This window comes from Cebidichthys violaceus, unplaced genomic scaffold, assembly GCF_023349555.1.
Source record: "Cebidichthys violaceus isolate CVI_PGR_0920_01 unplaced genomic scaffold, fCebVio1.0.p SCAF_2, whole genome shotgun sequence".
Classification (NCBI taxonomy): Eukaryota; Metazoa; Chordata; class Actinopteri; order Perciformes; family Stichaeidae; genus Cebidichthys; species Cebidichthys violaceus.
In genome coordinates this window covers 6,236,905-6,259,107 of record NW_027176372.1, presented here as the reverse complement: position 1 = coordinate 6,259,107, position 22,203 = coordinate 6,236,905, and the positions used below count along the sequence as shown (strand labels likewise).

General features: G+C 44.1%; 1 protein-coding gene across 1 annotated transcript; it reads right to left on the bottom strand.

The window, feature by feature from the left end:
• Window positions 1–1,805: 1,805 nt before the first annotated feature.
• On the bottom strand, window positions 1,806–20,938 carry nocta (nocturnin a). Its single transcript, XM_068714192.1, has 3 exons — window positions 20,381–20,938; window positions 3,582–3,860; window positions 1,806–3,167 (listed from the first exon to the last, which is right to left on the bottom strand). The coding sequence occupies exons 1-3, from the start codon at window positions 20,589–20,591 to the stop codon at window positions 2,299–2,301; spliced, it is 1,359 nt and encodes a 452-aa protein (XP_068570293.1). The 5' UTR covers window positions 20,592–20,938; the 3' UTR covers window positions 1,806–2,298.
• Between the last annotated feature and the right edge of the window lie 1,265 nt (window positions 20,939–22,203).

Below are 22,203 nucleotides of genomic sequence, written 5' to 3'. Positions count from 1 at the left end.
CAACACACAATATGTTTTTGACATACTATACTGTGTATATTTAATGACATTTTTGAGAGACTTTTTTTTACTAAAAAATGTTTTGTATACTTTGACTTATAATTGGACATACTTTAGTATGACTTTTACCACACTGTTTTCAACGTACTATACTAAAATGTTTGAATTACTTTTTTGACATAAAATGTGACTTTTTCCGACCTAGTATACTTTGACATACTATATTTAGATTTGTTTCATGTATATGTATTGTAGTGACCAAAAACAAAACAACAAAATGGCTCTTACATTTATATACAACAGATTTTTTAATGATTTTTTTCGACATACTGCACAATGACGGTTTTTGTTTTATTATACTATCACTTTTTTGACATGCTATACTATGATTTTTTTTACATTATTTTAAGCCTTTTTAATGACTTTTTTCTAACACAATACTATGTATATTGAATTACTTTTTTACAACTTTTGACATGACTTTTTGGACTTTATACTACCTTTTACCACATACTATACTATGACTTTTAATCATACTACATAATGTCCTTTTAAGAAGTTATTTAATATGACTGTTTTCAACATTCTATACTAAAATGTTTTAATTACTTTTTTTGACATGACTTTTTTCCAAATTACTATACTTTTTTTTTTACAAACTATATTTAGATTTTTTTTAATGACTAATTTTGACGTTCTACGCTTTGACTTTTTATTGACAGATTCTTAAAAGAAATGTATGCTATCCCCGTTTTGACTGACTTTTTTAACTTAAAATCTAATCAAAAAAGTAAAAGTAATCAAAATGTTGAAAAAGGTCATTGTAGTATTACAATGACCTTTTTCAACATTTTGATTACTTTTTAAACATACCACACATATACTGTAACTTATGACTTTATTTAAACAGCTATACTATCAATTTTTATAACTTTGTTTGGAATAAAAACACTTTTTTTGACATGCCATAATGTGACCTTTCATGAAATGACACATTTGACACATTACTGTGCATTTTTGTACTTATACTTGACTCTTGCACCTTTTCAGACATACTATGTTTTTATGACTTTTTTTGACATGAAATACTGTGACTGTTTCATCACTTTTTTTCATCATACTATAGCAATTTTAGGACTTTTTTGACATACTAATCTTTGACTTTGGGATCTTCACTTTATATTGACTATTTTGAACATACTATACAATGACCTTTTTTGACATATGACATTCTTACTACTTTTTCGACATACCACACTGCGTTTTATTCAACGTACTATACTGTGAAGTTTAATGACTTTTTTTTAAATGACAAACTATACTATGACTATGATTTGTTTTCCATACTGTGCCTTTTATGTGATGTTTTGGCATACTATATGTCATTGAATGACTATTTATTTTTATTTTTATATACTATACTCTGACTTGATGAAATCCCGCAGGTTCACCTGAAACTCCTTCAGCTCAGACTCCAGCAGCAACCAGCCCTTCGAGGACAGAGCCAGATGAGAGCCAGGAGTCTGGCTCCTTCTCGCTGCTCCACCGTTCCTGCTGCAGGGGCTGCCAAAACCAGCACAACATTTAAATTCCCTGTAGTAACTTTAATATCTTAATGTAGACTTTATATGTTATTCTTTTATGTTTATTGTCATAATTAAAGTGCAGTCTTGAGTTGATAACATGCTGAAACAAATGAACAACAGAACTCTTCAAACAGTGACCTCTACCAGCTAGGATGTCAGCAAGAATAACTTGCAAGAATAACATTTCTCCTCATTGTAGTCACAGTAACAACACTGCAGAACTGTCAAAAATTACTTTAATGCAAAATAATTATAGGATAAATTGTTGATTGTTGTTTAACCAAAAGATAGAAAGTACAGAGAATAATGGAATAAATTAATGTAATAACAGTCAGTTGGTTTGCAGAGGTCAAAGTTCAGCAGATGAAGCTCATTGCTGCCATTTCAGCTGCAGTTGGGTTAAAGAGGAACCGACAGGCTCCTCAACACAAGTCAGTGGATCAAATCTCAGTTATTGCTAAAACTGCAAGTAGTTTTTCCATCAAAAGTGATGATCTTCTAATATTCTACGTTGAAATATCATTAAATAGCAACAGTACAGAAAGTTGTTCGTATCTCATGATCGCAAATTATTCACAATCTAATCAGATTTCCCTCCATCCGGCAGATGATGTCCCGTTCACTCTCCTCTCTCTGGTCTGCAGTCGAGGTGGACTATTGTTTCAAGTCTTCTCCCTCACCCAAGAGGGCCAGGGCTGCTGTGATTGGCAGCCTACATCAACCTATGGGGCTCCTCCCTGAAGCTGACGTCACAGAGCAGTGATAGATGGTCAGAGGGGTAGTGGTAGGAGGGGAGGCGGTCTGGGCCGATCTGCTCCTCTGTGGGGATGTCCAGCAGGCGCTGCACACTCAAAGCATCATGGGTATACCAAATGTAGTCCAGGGTGCTGCAGCTCTCTCCGGAGAGGCGGATCTTCCACGTGGTATAGGCCGGCTCCGTCTGTCCGTCGGAGCTCAGCAGCTTGTAAGCAGAGTTCAGGCCGAGAGCGGAGGAGCTGAACCGCCGGTAGACGTCCTCTGAGGGCTCCGCATTAAAGTCCCCACACACTACCAGAGGGACGCTGCCCGACTCCACCTCCTTCTGGCTGCTGCCGCCACATTGGGATGTTATGCTGCGCAAACTCTGCAGCAAGTCGGCACCCTGAGCACTCCTCAGTCTCTCCCAGCTGCTACGAGCTTTCAGGTGGGTGACGGCAACGCACAGCCGTCGGCCCGTTCCCCGGCACTTCAGCGTCTGGACGATGGCTACCTGGTTGGTGGGCAGCATCATGGCCGACAGCCGCAGGTGAGCCGTGGCCTGGAGGGAGAAGCGCGAGCGGCGGTAAAACAGAGCGCAGCCGTCGGGGCCGTTATTCTGCTCTACATCCAGACAGGGAGACCAGGGCTTGGCCAAGAAGCTGCATTGGTAGCCAAGGCTGGCCATGATTGGCTGAAACGTGTCATAGTAGTGGTCTACTTCCTGCAGGCACAGGATGTCTGGGCGGTAGGTGAGGATCTCCTCCAGGATCAGATACTTCCTCTCCTGCCAGTTGAGGGCGTCCAGTGGACAGCGGATGAACCCGTCCTTCCCCTCACCGAGAGCTAGAGAGAGAGATTCATTTTTATACTTCATTCATTCATCATCATCATCAAGCACAGCAGTGCTTTCAACTAACTCGTAGTACATCTTAATTTAGTTTGTCAGCATAATTAGCATAATAACCAAGTGATTACAATTCATCCTGAGAGGAACATGAATGTCTGAACCAAAGCTAATGGCAATACATCAAATAGCCGTCAAGATATTTCACTTCAAAGGGATCACCTAAGTCAGCTGGATTTACCCTCTGGGGACCATGAATGAATCTCAGTCCGTACAGTAGAGACATTTCAGTCTGGACTGACCGACAGACTTACAAACAGCGGAGCTGCTAGCATGGTTAAATAACCTCTACATGTCTATATGTCACTGAAGTCCTCACAGATCACACGTGTGCTTTATCCACAGATGTCTACCTTGTGCCAGTATATTCCACTGCATGATCCGTATGGGGGGGTTGAGCTTGTGGTGGCAGGGCGCCATGCCGCTGGGACGGACCAGGTCTCGATGTGGCCTGGTCGGACGCTTCTGCAGGGCCTCTTCACACTCTCTGAGCAGCTGGTCCGGGTCACTCTCAACCACGTCCTGGTCTGGGTTCTCCTCTGGGTACGGGTCCGACTGGTCCAAGGGGGCGCTGTTCAACGACTGGGACAACGTACCAAACAACCTGCTACCGCTGCCACCCATTGGACAAACTGGTGAAGGGAAACACATGTGTGATCATTAAATGGGCTTTTTGTAGGTAGAGTTTCTGGAGACCCTGCTTTGATTCTTCTCTGTGCCATTTTCATATTGTGTCACACTACCCATGAGGCTTTGAGAGTGAGAGAAAGGAAATGGGATTGATTAGAAAGATCAACCGGAGTCTCTCTGGTGTCAAAAACAACCTTTACCCCACTAGGCCAACCGGGCAGGAAGACGAGTAGCATGAGAACCACTGAACTGAGAGAGCGTACATCTCCACTGCCAACATTAATGAAGACATGCCAACAGTCAGCACAAAGGTTGTGTTGCTTTATGGTGGCTTTGGCAGTCACAGAACATACACACTAATCATTTGTTCAGACCACTCACTGATGGCTGAGTGCTGGTAGAGAAGGTACAGACTTTCAATAGACTGGTCTCAGCCTGGACCTGGTCTGTTCAACAAAATCACATCACCCTCTACCTCAACGGCTAGCTGGGAACTCAATCTTTGGCTATGTGGTAAAATGTTAAACAGAGCATCATACATGCTCTTCTGTCTCCAGTATCTACGACACTTGTTTTTTTACTTTGCTGTTCTAGTGACATCTCTAAAGATGCTCGTATTCTATGGTGTTGCGTTTTATCCGTCCGCTGCGTCTTTTGTTTGTGACACATTAGTAAGTCTGCTTGGGTGAGACGACACAAGATGAGCTTTAGATTGAGGTCTCGACCATATCCAAGTGAACCAAACTACGTCCAGCCCAATACCTCGACCGAAAGCTCTCCGACCTTAAAACCAGTGTGAAACGGTCTGCTGTCTGCACCTGTACATGTAGTGTAGTGAGACTATAGGGTAGCTACGGAACAACAGGGAGACAAATGGAAAAACTAGTTGAAGATACACAACTTGCACAACTTGGGGAAACCCAGCCTCAACCTTTACTCAAAGGTTTCAGAAAGACTCTTTCACATGACCCAGAATTAAATTTAAGGCCAAGACATGGCCCACACAGCCAGTGTCTGTATCAATGTAGTACAGTAGGCCCATAGTGCCGAGTACCACAAAGAAGTCCTCACTGTTCAGGAGCCAATATGATATCTGACTGTTGGTGCTTTTCTTTGGATTACTTTCTGTTGTTCGGGATATAAAGGGTGGTCTACAAAATCCCTTTTTGTTCTTTCAACAAATGCAACCAAGCAAAATTGCTTAGATAAAATGAGAGAAGTTCATATTTCTATCAGGAACTATCTGAATGCTTTCAGACACTGCCTGTGGTACCCATTAGAATCTGTAGGCTACCCAGGCCAACTGTGTTTGTATTGATTTTCCCTGGTCTCCACATGGAGAAAAGGAACTTGCTTCTTATTGGAATCTAGTGTTTCTTTCTTTGTCAAATGAGCATTTTTCTGTAGGCATGAGGAACAGTTTGGTCCTAATCTCCTGAATACCTGTTCTGTAAAATTAATGACACATAGATTTCAAACTCTTAGCCCAGGGATGGCATTGCAAAATGTCCCAATGACATGTGTTTTTACTCTCTGATCAGACATCTTCACAACCTTCACTCGTCTCAAATGATTTTGTCTAAAATTTACTGATTTGCCTCCATTTACCACTAGCCTTCATTCACAGCACCACTCCGCAACAATGTTCAGCATAATCTGCAGATCTCATTCCTGTTCAGCAAGTAGAACTACGCCATCCGCATATAATAATACGCCCACCATCAACTCATCAACTTTAACCCCCAAATTAGAAGCTTTCATTTGAAGAAATGAATCATTACAATAAATGGAAAACAATGTTGGAGACAAAACATCTCCTTACTTCACACAAAATTGTTGGGAAAACCAACCAGTTATGTATTTATTAACTTAAACCTATATTGAAGAAGTTCCCTATTAATAATCCAATCAAATGCCTTTTGGAAATCAATCAAACAAACGTAGACCTATTCTCCTGAACACTTTCACGTATAATGGAAGTGACTACATATATATGATCAATACATGTTCTAGCTTTTCTAAATCAGTTTTGCCCGTCCACAAGCAAACCGGTCCCGTCAAGGTGGTTGACAAATCTGCCATGTAAAAGTGAAGAATACAATTTATCAGCTAATAAGAATGATCCCCCTATAACTGAGAAGTAGCTTGTTGTCATGTTTTGAAGATTTAAGAATAGATTTAATGATAGCCCAGTAAAATAAACAGTTGACGGTCAAAGGGACTTCGTTACATTGTTGCATATAAAGCTCAATGCTAATGCTCACCCATTTAATGCTCAGCACATGTTATCAGGTCCTAACCCCAACCTTACTGCTGGATACTGGCTACCTTCCTTCTGCTTTCACTCACTTTGCCAGCAGTCCCAGTGGAATCATCGTGGATAGCTGGCTGCCTGTCTTCTGTCTGCTGCTCCAGTCCCTCTCAGTAACTGTGTGTAGTAGGCATGTCTCACCCTGTCTCCTATCTGCTGCTCCAGTCCCTCTCAGTAACTGTGTTACTGGTGTGTTACTAGTGGTGGGCCGCCAGGGCCAGCTAAGCCTTCTCTGCTGGCCTTAACAGAATCACAAAGTTATAGCTATTTTATAATTTAATAATTTTTCACAAATACACTACAAGTATTATATTTTTTCCCCCCATTAGCTTATTTTCTCATTGCACAGCTTCTGTCTTCTTCAGTTGCTCTGCTTCCAGCCTGCAGTGCTGCTTCCACTGCAGCTTGTTTTAAGTAGAGCTCTTATCCAATCAGATTCAGCCTCTATGTCTCTATGTAAGGAGAGAGGCCCGAGGTCCTCTAGGTAGACCTTGCAGATTAAAGTATATGGGGACGATATTGCTGATTGTCATCGTCTTCAACCAATCAGATCTTTAGTTTGACATGTTGGGCGTATTCTTTGACGTGCCAGAGCTGTCTAGGTAGCCTGCTAAGTATGTCAGCATTAAGGTGCGCCGTGATTGGTCAGTGGGCCAGCGTGACTTTTGTCAAACAGAAAACTATCTAGCAGATCTTAGTGTTTAGTAAGAGTTCAAGTTGAAACATATGTAAGATGTTATGACATTGACATGACATTTTTAGTCTTTTTAAATGGATTTCTGGAGAAGGACATTTCCAGAAAAGCTGGACATCTTATCAAAGGGTCTGTCAAGCCCACAGCTAGCAGCCCTGACCCAGCATGGAAAAGGATTTGTACGAACGGTATTTCTGGCTGACAGCAGTGGAGAAGCGTTGCACATTGTATGGCTAAGAATGCGTTTCATTTGCAACTGAGCTCTTGGTGTTTGGAGCTGTTTGGAGCTACGCTATGCTAACCAAAACAGGACATGCACAAGCTACATGCTTTTGAAAACCTTTGGAGAGACCTGAGTGGACTTTTTAAGTGAAGAGCAGCTGTGGTAAGTGAACTGATTTTGCGTCTTTACATCTGCAGTAGCGTTTCTACTGTGTTCATTTGTCTATCGTGTTGTTTTTATGAATAATATGAATGGTTCGTGCTCTAGCGCCGCAGTGTTGCTGGATTGATTTGTTGCTTTGTTGTCATATAAATATATGTGACTGGTTCTTGTGAGTTTTTCTTCTCATTGTGTTAATTACATTGATTTGGACTATATGTATTGTCCGTTAATTATGAAAAATCCTATCATGCGCAGGGTTATTGTCCGGACAATTGAATCAGGCTGTTGTTTTGCTGCTAAGCTAGTTAGCCTAGCCCCCCTGAAGACATGTGCGGTGCCGCAGCCTCAGCTGTTTTTTGTTATTGTTCCGGGTTCAGAGGTCACAAAGCCTGTTGTCTGTTATGTGAGCGCAGTCTACCGAAAACGAAAGTTACGAATGTAACTACGGTTCTATGAATCCTGGATGACCGCCAGACTGTCTCGCGCATGTGCAGGTCGAGTCTTTATATCAACAAAGTCACCTGTGACCTCGGATGACCCCCGTCGTCTATAAGTTCCGGTGTCATCCTGAGATCAGCCTTACGAAATCTTCTCGCAAGCTCACGGGATTCCGAGTGACCAAGAACTCTGGCAGTCATCCAGGATTCATAGAACCGTAGTTACATTCGTAACTTTCGTTCTATTTCATCCTTACTGACCGCCAGAGGACAGAGTCATGAGGAAGCACAAGTACCTACCTTATATAGCTCAGGCAGAGGAACTTGGCCAAAGAACCCTCCCCAGTGGGTGAGGGGTGGCAACGTTGACTCTGTAGTGTTTGGTAAATGTGCTCGGAGATGCCCATGAGGCCGCAGCACATATATCCTCCACAGGCACACCTCTCAGGGCTGCCCATGACGTGGAGACACTCCTGGTAGAGTGGCCCTTCACTCCAGATGGGAGAGCACGGTCGCTTGCCTTGTATGCATAGGCAATGGCCTCCACTATCCAGTGGGACAGGCGCTGTTTTGAAAGAGCACAGCCCTTCTTAGACCCACCATAACAGACAAAGAGCTGCTCCGACCGCCGTATGCACACGGTGGCTTCCACATAAGCTCAGAGGATCCTGTCAGGGAGGCACCAGGGTGTCCTGCAGCAGAGTCTGTGCAGTAGGGAGAACCAAGTCCTGGCTGGCCACAGGGGGGCCACTAGCAAGAGTCTGTGGCCCTGTTGAAGAACTCTGAGAAGCGTTGGCAAAATCAGAGGGAATGGTGGAAAGGCATAAAAAAGCCCTTCTGGCCATGTGTGAGCCAGGGCATCCTGACCCAGAGGACTGGTCCTCTCCGTGAGGGAGAACCAGTGGGGACAGTGGGTCGACGTCTCCGAGGCAAAGAGATCCACCTCTGCTCTGCCGAAGAGACCCCAGATGTTCTGTACCACGTGTGGATGAAGCCGCCACTCCCCCGGTGGAGGCTTGTGACGGGACAGGAAATCTGCGACCTGGTTCCGCTCTCCTGGCAGGTACATTGCCCGAAGGCTGGTAAGGCGAGGTGCAGCCCAAGTCAGAAGGGCACGGGATACCCGTAGTAACTTTAGGGATCTGGTACCCCCTTGATGGTTTATGTGGAACATAGCAGAGGTGTTGTCTGACCGGACAAGCACATGCTTTCCCCTCAAGTTTGGCAGAAAATGTTTGAGCCCGTAGCTCTAGAACATTGACATGCTCCATGCGATCTTGAGCAGACCACTGCCCTCAAGTAGTCCTGTTCTGCCACACTGCACCCCATCCTGAGAGGCAGGCATCTGTTGTGACCACCTCTCGGCGGAATGGGACCGAGCCCATGGGGACACCGTTTGCAAGATATGCTCTCTCCCTCCATGGGGATAGAGCGAGTAGGCACTGTTTTCCTACTACTATTGCCCTGTGTCTGTGCCACTTGGCGTCCAAGTGAAGGCTGTTCAACCATCTCTGCAGGGGGCGCAGTGACAGCAAACCTAAGGGAACGACAGCTGAGGCAGCTGTCAGTTTGCCCAATAGGCAGAGAAAAAGAATGTAGGGCAACCGCCTGCCCCCTCGGAAGGAGGAGAGACTGTGGAGGATGTCGTCCACACGCTGGGGTGACAGACAGGCACTCATAGTGGCTGCATCCAGGGCCACACCAATGAAGGTTATGCTCTGGGAAGGGGTCAGGGAGCTCTTTTCCATGTTCACCTTGAGGCCCCACCGGGCCACGTGAGAGAGGAGGCGAGCAGTGTCCTGTGCTGCCTGAAGACGGGATGGTGCACAGATCAGTCAATCGTCCAAGTACGGCAGTATTTTCATGCCCTGTGATTGCAGGGGGGAAAGGGCAGCAGCAACTCACCTTGTGAACACCCGTGGGGAGAGGGAGAGTCCGAATGGGAGCACCCTGGACGGCCTTGAAAGGCGAAACGAAGAAACTGCCTGTGGTGAGGTACAATGGGAACGTGGAAATAGGCATCCTTCAGGTCGACAGACGTGAACCACTCTCCCCTGGAAACAGCCCGAAGGACGTCTGCTGTGCTCAGCATGTGAAATGGTAATACCTTCAGGAAGTTGTTGAGTCCCCTCAGGTCTAGGACTGGGCGCAGTCCGCTGCCTTTCTTTTTTACAAGAAAGTAAGTTGAGTACAACCCCCCGGGTTGTGACAGGGGGTCCACCCTCTCGATTGCACCCTTGGCCAGGAGCACGGCTAACTCCTGGTAAAGGGCTAGGGATTTTGCCGGGTCTGTGATGCTGGTCATTTTGACCCGGTTGGAGGCTGGGGGCCGGCGTCGGAATTGAAGCTTGTACCCCTGGGTTAGGGTGGACACCACCCAGGGGTCTGAAGCATGAGCTGCCCAGTAGCTGATCTGCTGCTGAGAGAAAAAAACGACGGCCGGCCCGGAGACATCATCTCCTGGCCCCCCTGCCTCTGGAGGCTCTGGGGGGGCGACTGTTAGTCCCCAAGTTCGGAGGTTGTCTGGGGGGGACGTAAGTAGGGTTGTCTGGGTAGCGAGCCGGCCTCCCAGCGGGACGCTGAGGTCTGTGATGGCTACTGGTGTGAGCTGGGGGCTGAGCACGGCCTCGGGGGGCCGAAGTGGGACCCCTAGGTCTGCGGGGTGCGGGCATGTCTCTGCGAAGGCCAGAGAACTGCTGCCTGGTCTGGCTAGCTTCAACGGTCCGCTGAAGCGCCTGTATAGCAGATGCCCCGAACAGCTCACCACGTTCTACTGGGACAGTACGGAGGGTCCTCCTACATGTCTCCGACAGGGGAGCCTGCGCAAGCCAAACCTGGCGGTGAGTCTGGACCAGGGTGGACATCAGGTGTCCAAGTTCCCTTGACATAAGCGCAAACGCCTGCAGTGAAGCATCACTGAGGCTTGGTGGCAGAAGCGTCGAAAGTAGCCTGCTGCAGAGAAGCTGAGAGGGCAAGCATGACGTGGGAGAGGGAGTTGCCAAATTTTGGCCAAATCAAGGCGAAATTTTGCCGCGTCCTGCATGGCCGCCAGGGTTCGTCCATCCGATGTAAGACGGGACAGAGTCCCGGTGTCTCTCCAGCATGCATGCAGCTCCCTCAGATATTCTTCGGAGGAAGGAACAGAGAAGGTGGTGGGGGCGGGAACGCCCCTGATGGAGGCACTCGCAGGCGGAGGTTCCGGCTGCTGTGTATCTAACTGCAGGCGTGCTAGTGCCATGCAAATGATAGACCCCATGGAGCTATCGACTGCCCCCTCTGAAGAACTCTGAGCTGAAGAACGGGAGCCAGGCCCCGGAGCATGGGAGGGCCGCCCTTCACTGTACTCAGTAAAGAGATTGGCTGACACTGCCAGTGAGTTAACGTCCTCTTCTGGACCAAGCTCAGCCGTGGATGGATCTGGTGCTTCAGACCCCCCTGCACTAGGGTGGAGGGTCAGGAGAAGCAACTTCATTTGAGCAAGCTCAGCAGTCAGCAGATCCACTCTAGAAGACAGCCTGCTGGGCTTAGCCCTCTTGGAGGGAGCCCCTGCAGCGTCTGTGGCCCAGCGTTTGGAATGGGTAGGTTGGGCTGGATTCAGCTGTCCTGACAGGGGGAGGTCGCCCTCATCCATCAGGTGTTCCACCTCGGCGAGCCTAGCAGCCCTTACTACTCGAGGCATGATGCCACAGTTCATGCATGAGTTCTCCGAGAGGCCCTCCCTCAGATGCTCGAGGCCAAGGCAAGAGGGGCAGAGGTCATGGCCGTCCTCCGGCTGAAGAGGAGCCATACAGGTCCTACAGCCGGGAGAGTTAGACATGGCCGCAATTCTGGAGTAACCCTTGTCCCACTAGTTGGTGTGGGCTGTTAAGTCAGTTTGAGTGGGAGCACTCTGCTGACGAGAACAGGCAGGGGACAGTCAGTGAGAGGGGAGTGAGGACACTTTCCACTCGGACAGTCGTCGCAGATATTGGTGTCCCACCAGTTAGCCTGAGCGAGAGCCCTCTGCTACTGGGAAAAACAGGCCAAAAAAGGAAAGAACAGTCCCTACAGTGAGAGGGGAGCGAGGACACTCTCTTCACTAGGATATTTGCTGCAGATATTGGTGTCCCACCAGTTAGCCTGAGCGAGAGCACTCTGCTAACTTTGATAGCTTAGTCTAGTTAGCATCAAGTTAGCCGGAGTGAGGACGCTCCGTTAACTGTGAAGGGATGCCGTATTGTAGAGTTACAGCGTAACTCTACGCTCCCACTAGCACACCACCACTGGATTAGCTAGAGCGGAAGCGCTCTGCCGACCGTGGAAAAAACGAACAATGGTTATAGAAACAATGTTAATCGATCTCACCGATTGTTGTCTTTGCGATTTAGGTGGCCCGTATCAGACTGAGTCCGGGGCCGAACGGCAAAACACGCCGTTTCCTCCTAAGAGGGACAGCTTGTCGTAGCCTTTGGAGGGCGAAGATCCGCAACTCCGATCGGTGGTCACAAGGCTACCGCGACAAACTCTAATATTTCTTGATCATAGACAAATAATTTTCGCTTTAAGCTTCTACTACCATGGTAGCTAGCCTGCGTAGTGAGAAGATGAAAAAGGACTGATCTCAGGATGACACCGGAACTTATAGACGACGGGGGTCATCCGAGGTCACAGGTGACTTTGTTGATATAAAGACTCAACCTGCGCATGCGCGAGACAGAAGATATCCAGTGTTAAACACTGCCTCTGGCGGTCAGTAAGGATGAAATAGAACATTATATTTCCCACAATTTAAGCTTCTGTATTTTCCAAATACAGAATATACAAATATTTTTCAAACGTATTGTTCGGTTCTTAAGCCTTGTACCGAACGGTTTAATACGAATACGTGTATTATTACACCCTAGAAACAAATAACCATAGCTGTGGCATCATAATGAGCTTATTAGGAGATGGCTCAAGTCTAGTAGGACAGCACAGAAGGCCCATGTGTAAAATGCACGGTTTGCCACTGGTAGTAGACATGTCTCACCCATGTCTGGTCAGAAGCTTCCCTGCTTCTTTGTCTTCCTCCCTCCAGACATGGAGGGAGGGAGAAACACGAGGACCAATGAGGTTTGTTCATCAGCTTGATCTCCACGGTGATGAGAGATGTTGACTGAGCAAAAACAGGAATAAGAAAGGGAGAGAGAGGACGGAGAGAGAGTGTGTAGGATGTGGATGAGGACTTTGCCATTGAATAAGTAGGTGGTGTTTTTAATAAGAATAGGCATGTTGTCACACACACACACACACACACACACACACACACACACACACACACACACACACACACACACACACACACACACACACACTATGTGAGCTCTGGCTGAGGATGGAGGGAAGAGAACGAGACAGAGTGTGGGTTGTTCTCTTAACCTGGTTAGTTCACTAACTGATTTAGGGTCAGTGAGCATGCTCAGTTTTCTGTGATATGAGGGGCCACAACTTGGCTTTTCAGGAGAGGGGGCCTGAAAGAGACAGGCCCTCAACCCGGACTGTTTTAGACGGAGTCCACAGCAACAGACCGTATGAGGAAAGTGGTGAGTCCTTTTGGTCATTAAAGCATGTAGAAACCCAAAATACAAGTATGTCTCCTTTAATGTAAATGTACCAACACTCTACTGTTCCATCTGTGAGTCAGTAGAAGTACAACTGTACTGGGCTGCAACCAACAATTTTCATCAATGAAACTATTACTTTAGGGCTTAATCATTCAGCAATCACTCGCCGATCCTCTGACTGAATGATGACCCTGCTCCACCACTGAGCCACACTCACTCTCTATTTGATTTGGCTGAAAGATTTATGCTCAAATGATTTTTAAGTCGTGATGACATAATTTTCTGGCGCGAGTATAAACTAAGCTAAAGAGGCTCTACTTGCTTTGAGCTATGCGAAGGCTAGTTTACAATGACAATGCTAACATGCTTATTTTCAGACTGTAGTGTTCACCATGGTTGCCATCTTAGTTTAGCATGTTAGCATGCTAACATTAGCCAATTTTTTCACAACTGAAAGTCCAAAGTAAGCCATAGAGAAACCACTTTAAAATATTTGGAACATCGAACTCATCACTTACAGCGCGAGGGGTTTCATGGCATTCCATTCAAAATGAAGATATTCCAGTTAAATTGTCCTTCAGCCTACTGACTCAGTCATCCCTAGAAACACTCTATAGCTTGACTACTAACCTCTCATTAAAACACAGTGCAAAACAACACAACGCTAACTGTGTCCATAACTATGACCAGACAATCGGCTCAGCTCCACTCCACTCCAACACTGTCAACTACACCACAAGCAGTGTCTCTTTGTCATGTCAGGCTAACGTCACCTGTAGCAAACAATGCAGGATTTTTCTCGGCTCAAATGAGGCAGAGCTGGTATCATCCTGATCATGTGCGCACACACACGCACACGTGGAATTTCACATGACATGGTTAAGCTGTGTTTGAGACTGAGAAAATTACCATGAATATTGATAGACTAAATATCTCGTAAAACTATTTGAAACATTTCACGGTTGTAGACAGATACGCACACATTGTCATGTGTATGACAGCTGTCAATATTACGCTTTAATAAAGCATCAGAGTAGAAGACTAATAATGAACTGTTTTCTTCAGCGATTCTTTTCCTTTCTGTCTGTGTGTCTTGGCTCCCACTTTGCTGTAGCCAAACCCAGACGGCTCTGTTACTCCTCTTTGGCAGTTCTGGCAGCTCATTTCCTGGTCCACTGGTTATGATACAACGCAAGCACATTGGTGCAATGCACCCGTCAAGAGTTTTGTCAAGAGCAGGAGGCAGGACGACCTCGTAATTCACTATGCAGGAAATAACCTCATCCGGCTTAATAACATCCTCATACTTTAACTTCATACGTAGGTGGATCCCAAAAGTCTGGATGCTGATCAATTCCACAATGATAATATAAACAGTCATAATAATAATTACAGATTTGATTTAACTGCTGGTGACTTGTAAAAAAAACACAACACCAAAAAACACAACACCACTTGAATGAACCAAAATGGATGAAGGACACACACTCTCTCTCACACACACACACACACACACACACACACACACACACACACACACACACACACACACACACACACACACACACACACACACACACACACACACACACACACACACACACACATATATACACAGTCTTCAGTCTGGTTATCCACCTAACGCTGTCCTCTCATTACTTGCTCTTCTGGTGGGAGTGCGAGCAGACATTGTGCTGGATGTGGCTCTGGAAGGACAGTGTGACTCTCATGAAACAGTCACAGAGAGGAGGGTGACTCAGCCAGGAACTGGCCTATTCAAGAACGCTCTCCCTTCTGCCTCAAGTAACAGAATTTGAGCCAACGCAGCAAAGGCAAGCCAGGGAGTCAACGCAGTAAACTGGAATGTCGGTCAACAATGAATTGCCACATTCTCTTTGTGTGTTCATTCTACATTCATCACCACTGGGAAAGAAGGCAAGAGGGCCCTGCTTCAACAGCCAGTCCACGGAAAACATTCTGGATGTCTCCTCCTGTGAAAATACTTGTTCTCGTAACAAGTACAGTGTGTCTGTCTTCTTCCTCTGTTCCATGGAGCTCCATTAAAACACTTTAGTGAGCCTCACTGCTGTTTCTTCATCACCACCAACTGTAGTTTATTTGGACTCCATCCCTACACACACCGTCCTGCTGCCACAAATACTCACTAGAGCACCAAATGTGGATTAATCCACCACTCAAAATAGTCCCCTTCAAAAGCACCATTTCCTCCTGTTTGATAAAAACTACAGTGACCAGCTGTTGTTGTTTTTTTGTTTGTTTTTTTAAAGTATTGATCCTTTAAAAAAAATGTTTTTATATATCTCATGAACAAGACTAACTGACAGAACACTTCACCCAACTCAACCAAAGTACTGCCAAAAGCAATATTAGTGTGACAACTAAGGAAGGAAGGACAAGTCCCTAGCTTTAATATTTATCTACCGTCTATTATGGCATTTGTGTTTAAATTGCTACAGAGACATCAGTGCCTCCAGTAAATTACCTAAAGACTTGCCAAGATGGTTTTGACCCACGGGTCCTCACATCTCTAAAAAATACCAAATAATTATTTGCAACCTAAATGTTTACTTACTTGCCCTCTCAGATGTGGGCTGATGTGAAATGCATGCTGGGATACTTCATACAGGTTAAAACGGAATGAGCAGAAACACTTGAAGCGTACTGGGCTAAAAAGCAGATAACAAGTTCAGACAGGCGTCAGACAGAATAAAAACATGTGAACGGTATAATTCATTCACCACACTCTGGGTAGAACAAGCCACAGTAACAGCCACAGCAGCTCAAGTACCAAGTGTTGCTAACAAAGTGACTTGTATCTGTATTAATTTAGTAGAAAACCTACAAATCACAGCACCAGTATTGCTCTCATTTTGCACTCAAACTGTGGCGTTTTCTCCATGCCAAAGAAAGAAAGCATGTGGTGGCTGAAGTTCAATTCCAGGACTGAGTTCGGCTGCTGTTGAATAATAAGCCAGACTGTGCTGGGTGCTGCTGGTTACGCAGAAGGATCAAATTCCAGGTCAACGTCTCCTCTGCTGTACAAACACATGACAACTCACTGAATTACCAGAGTGTCCTATTAGATTAAGTGGTACGGGGTGAAAAATTAATGAAGGCTTTTATTAAATATATATGATTGTATATTTGATTGATTGTGTGTATATATATATATATATATATATATATATATATATATATATATATATATATATATATATATATATATTCATACATATACATGTATGAAAGGTACTGGATCCAGTGTTGGAGGCCGGTCCGGGTCATTCCTATTAAAACTGCTCAGTGGGGCATAAAACAAAAAGTTTTACTTCCAAATAGAATTCAGAATTTAAATATTCTGTCAATCTTCCACATTCACAGCCCATGGAGCAAGCCAACTAGCGTTTCCTTCTTCATTCCCATTCAGATGAACGGAGGAAGAAAAAGAACTCTGGATTCAGCTATCAGTGCATGTTTAAACTTTTAGGACCTAATGATTTAAATCATGGATATTCATGTGTTCATACTGGGAAGTTGATTCACCTCAAAATAAATGATCCCTTTCCCAATATAATTTCCCCATATAAGTATATGGGGGGGAAAGGCATAGTGGGACTGACCCGGAAGTTGTAGTTGTTTGGCCACTATGTAAACTTTGCATCAAAGCCTGGCTCTCTTCCTGGGGGCTCGGTAACTTCAGTCATCAGATCAGTTGTATGTTTTAGTTTGAGTGCTGTTGTGTCGACACTGCCAGCTAACTCAAAGGATCTCACTTTTGAGTGGAAGATAATGGGCCTGATGGATTGATGTACACATATAGTATGCACTCCCTTGATCCATGTCTTGGTGATTATGTAACTCACCCTGACCCCCAATCCCATTACAAATGGTAAAGACCTGCATGTTAGATTAAGAGTTTTAGCCTCCATTACAAAGGCTAACTCAAGGCCCCGTTTTGCTGACCCTGGCCATGTGAGTATGTTCATGCATGTGCACAGTACACAGTTATGAAAGGAGAGACTTGACCCATTTCCTTGTGACGATAACTTAAATAGACAACCCTTTGACCTGGTTAGACCTGCTTTAAGACTTTGACTCAAACCACGGTTCCTGACTGGCTCACGTTTCACCTGCACAATTTGAAGGCCAATATTTCATTAAAAATTAGGCTTCCTTTAGACAGTCTTTTTTTTTACAGTAAATACTGCCTGTCGAATGTAAAAGCCAAGCACTGACATACTTCTGGTTGGGTTTCGGCAGCTGTTTTCAGCCATGCTTGTTGATGTTGTCTATGGCAAGTGTTCACAACACAGCCCGTTTCCACCCGCTTTACTATTGTTTGATTTTCCACTGGGTCTAGGGACCAACTTTGGTGCATCAGACTGCATAAAAAATAGACCGTTTTTGTAGAGTTCAAATGGACGAGCAAGCATTGAGGAGGGATGGAGCACCAATTGGTTCCAATTGGTGAGATCTGGTGTCTTTCTTGGGGAAATGGAGAATCGGTCGGGTGGTGTAAACTAGGCTTTTTCATGCTGAATAATTTTTTTCTAAGAAACTGATGAGCATATCTCTGGTAAACACAAGACTGAAAGAGATGCTTTTGTGTGATTCTTTGTGGAGAAACTCACTTATACAGATTCGTTGATTAAATCAAGTAATCGATTAATGGACAAAAGAGTTAGTCGACTAAGAATTCCTTCCTGTCAAGGACAGTCCTGGTGACAGATATGTCTCTGAGGAGCTGCTACAGACCAAACAACTTCATCAGAGAACACGACTCCAAATGAATGCTAGTGTTGCTCTGTAGCAGCTGGATTGCTAAGTTCGCCTTATCAACTTAAACAGCTGCCCCAACATTTTGTTATTGCCGTTATAAATAATATTTAATAAAACAATATCAAACCATTCCATTACTTTAACCCTTGACCTAAATCAGCTGTCTGTGTCTGTATAGTGTCTGCTGCCGCTTTATATTGCATTACGAGGAAGAGACCTCGTAATGCAAGATGATTGTTTACACGTGGAGCTGCACTGATCTGCAACAAGGTCAATGATGTGCGTTAAGTCATGCTAGTTAAGAAGTGCAGTGTCATAGTTTGCAGGCTGCTTGAACAGATTACCAGACAGAGGTACTGCTTAAGAACATGGAGAACATCCTGTATCTCAGTTTCAGAGAAGGAATAAATAGAAGTGCCTAAGTATAGACACCATGGCTGATGAAATTTGTGTTTTTATGTATGTTTAATGTGAGGTTTTCTTCTGTTTGAATTAGAGCTGAAACGTTAAATCAATTCCTTAATAAGTCGATCAACAGAAAATTAAACAGCATACATTTTCATGATCAAATGACAGTTTTAATCGAGTGAAAAAAAGACCACAAATGTGCTTTCTGCAGCATCTCAAATGTGAATATGTTGCTTTTTATCTTATAATAGCAAACTGAATTTTAGCCCAAGCAAAAGTACTTACATTTGGGTACTTGCCGATACTGAGCACCAATTAATAATACCATTACAGTTCTAACTTTGATACATCTTTTATTTTCATCAGATGCGCCTCCATTTTTGACTGTAACAGACTAATTATACAAGATAATGTTGTTATTGACATTTTAATATTCAACTTTGTGTTTTCCTGAAACAAGCAGAGCATTGCAGAAGAGATGTTAATAATTAACTGTTTTACCGTGCTATCAGTTAAACAGTTAAAAGACTTATTACAAAACTCAGAAGAGCGGCTTATCTCTTACAGGAGAATAACCTCGCTGCTACACTGATTGGTTCTTTGGAGACTTAAGTGGCTGCATGTGTCCACACCACTGCACGCAACAGCATGGCTGCTCACCATCTCTGACCACTAAGCTGGGAGCAGCTAGCTATAAATGACTGGTTAAATGAGAATTCAACCAGTTTGTGCATCAGGTTGTTGTCGCAACCGGACGGCTTGCCGTAAAGTGGTATAGACACAATCTGTTCCAAATTCTGTTCTCTACAGATCCACTGTACACCAAACAGTACAGTGGATATAGACTGTGTTTCAGAAGACGGAGGAAGATGAGTGGACTATAAGATGAGTGGACAAGGTCCAGTCTGCATGTCACAGTGTCCTTGGGCAAGATACTGAACCCCAAATGACTCCAGAAGGCTGCGCCATCGGTTTGCAATTAGATAAGATCCTCAGGAGCAGGTGGCATCTTGTATGGCAGCCTCTAACATCAGCGTATGAATGTGTGTTAGAATGGGTAAATGTTGGGAAATGCTTTAAAAGCAATCCGTACTGATCCCCCCCTCACGTTTCTGCACCCATTTGAACCCTGGATTAATTACACAGTTTAACATTAACCATCACAGTGCGAAATAAAGTTTTATTGATGATTGTTATCCGTCAATATTCAGTAAAATATGTGATCAGGACTTCATTTATGCTTTTCTAGTCGCCGATCTCTGATAATGTTACATTGTAAAAAAAACTATCTGTGTTTGAAGTTGTTGGAACGAGACGCACTCAAACATTAACAATACAACACAACATAACAGAAAACAAACATAATGGAATTTTCACAGTGTAGGATAAATAAATGTCTTATCTTATCTGCTTGTATATTGCGATTTAGTCTACTTATTATGTTTTATGGATTTCTTTTTTAAAGCCATTTGAGCTCATTAGCTTCTACAAGGGCCATAATAAATAACAATAATAATAAATATGGGGCACGGGTCGTTGGGGCCCTGTGTAGAGAGGAAAGCTGACTGTTTCAACATCAATGACCACCTAACCAACCAGCCTTTAAATACAGTGAGGAGCCAAGGAGAAATGTTCTTCTTCTTCTATCACTGTCAAAAAAGTTGCCCAAAACAATGCCAAATATTTTTGAATCATTGTGGTAATGATAATTGGCATTGTTGCTAAACAAAAATTAAAAGACTCAGCTTGTGTCAATATTTCACACTTATTTTACCAAAAGATGTAATGATAGAGGAGTAGGTGTTATTACCACAGTTTGAGCTATGACAGATACTTGTTTTTGAACGTCGCAGCGACAGCATCACTGTCGGTGAATACCGGATGAAACACTGAAGAGTGAAGTACCTGGTGCTGTCCTTGTGAGGGGTGTCCCGTTCGACTTCCGCTGGGGACAGGTCCCTTTGACTCCCCCTCCTCCTCCTCGTCCGACACCGGAGTGACAGCACCGTGTTCCCGCCGAGGCTGAGACCACTGCCGGTGTCCTGGCTGTCGGCCCCCCTCGTGAGGACACACACAGCTGGCTCAGAAAAGCCGAACAGCGACGAGCTGGATTCATTCCTGACTGTACCGAGTGTAACGGAGAAAGAACTGTTAGTTCCGGAACGGTGCTGCTGTCCTTTCACCTCTACTGAAGAAACCGAGCCATTTATAAGAACCCAAAACTTGAGAATGTCCTTCTTACACGCGGCTCACAGGTGTAACTTCCCCTTTGTCTCTGTGCTTTTGAAGGTAACAGAAAGCCGGAACCGGCAAAAGTTACATAATTTTTCTCGTGTGTCACGGAACTACGGCAATTGAGGGTTGTGCCAAAGATGGATTAGTCCATTATGCTTTACCATTGGCACAAAAATACGTTGGAGTTCACTCCATACTATAAGAAGTGAAATATCCTCGTGGGAAATCCACCTGACTGTTACACTACCTTCACAAACGGCATTTTAAGTCTACAATTTTAAAAAGCTACATACATGATCCCCCTCTTGCCACCAGTGGCTCGAGCCGCACTAACTTATAGGCGGAAACCTGCCAGAAGAGGGCGTTAACGTTCCATAAACAAGCCAATCAGCGTTCAGATCATTTGTTCGACAGGAATGACGGCTCTAACGTCAGCAGCACGCACGCAGAGTGCCTTTAAAGCGGGGCTGGGCAAAATATTTTTCCCAAGGGGCCACATGACAAACCGGGACTGTTGAGGAGGGCCGGAACAATAGACTGAACTAAATCCTGATCAATATTATTCCACCTCTTTAAAAAAAAAACCAGTAAATTGTATGGTTTTGATAAGCTGTGAGTGGTAAGAGTAAATGTTATGATCAGTGGTGGAATGTAACTAAGTATGTTTGCTTAAGTACTGTACTTATGTACAAATTCAAGTTACTTTACTTGAGTGTTTCCATTTTATTCAACTTTGTACTTCCACTCCACTACATCTCAGAGGGAAATATTGTACTTTTTACTCCACTACATTTTTCTGGCAGCTTTAGTTACTAGTTATTTTGCATATTATAATTTTTCAAATCTTTCCTAACTACCCAAACTGAACAACAGTTCATTGTGGTAATAAAAGAGTTAAAACATCTGCAGCAGGAATAATGATCCAAACAAATATACATTTGTAATATCAATATATAATAGTAAAACACTGACAGGGATCATGTTTCTGCAAGAATTAGTATTTTTTATCATTATTGTTTGTAGTCTAATTACCTCATTTTCTGTTTTTCAGATTAGTGCGAGAAATCTAGTCTGTGTTGGCCTTGAAGGTCCGTGTACGTTTTGCAAATCCCTTTTTTGTTTTATCCTTTAAAATGAGACGCAGAGCACAACAGGTAACCCGGAAAGAAGAATATTTCAAAATAAAAATTAAGGCAAACCGTATGCAAGAAATTAATAAATAAATTAACAAGAAAATGCATTTCCTGCTGAAAATGCGTTGGAATGCTGAAAGCTGAAATGAATTGCAAAAACATTGCTGAAAATACAGAAACGAGAGACTACCTGTCTGAAAAATGTTGAAGCCTGAAAGCATTTAAACTGCACTGCTGAAAACCCTTCTGGTTGAAATGTCTAACTATGGTGTCTGCAGCTGAAAGTATGAGAAAGAAGAAGGCTTTGAAAGTTGAAGAAGTTTAACAGGATTTGAAGATTTTCTCAATAGATATCCCATT

Bases quoted from the DNA above. Each gene is read 5' to 3' on its own strand.
- nocta (XM_068714192.1), bottom strand. From the start codon at position 20,591: ATGAATCCAGCTCGTCGCTGTTCGGCTTTTCTGAGCCAGCTGTGTGTG. The intron at 3,861-20,380 runs GTACTTCACTCT...TCCCTTCACCAG, and splicing joins CCTCACAAGGACAGCACCAG to TTTGTCCAATGGGTGGCAGC. The intron at 3,168-3,581 runs GTAGACATCTGT...CTCTCTCTCTAG, and splicing joins GTGGAATATACTGGCACAAG to CTCTCGGTGAGGGGAAGGAC.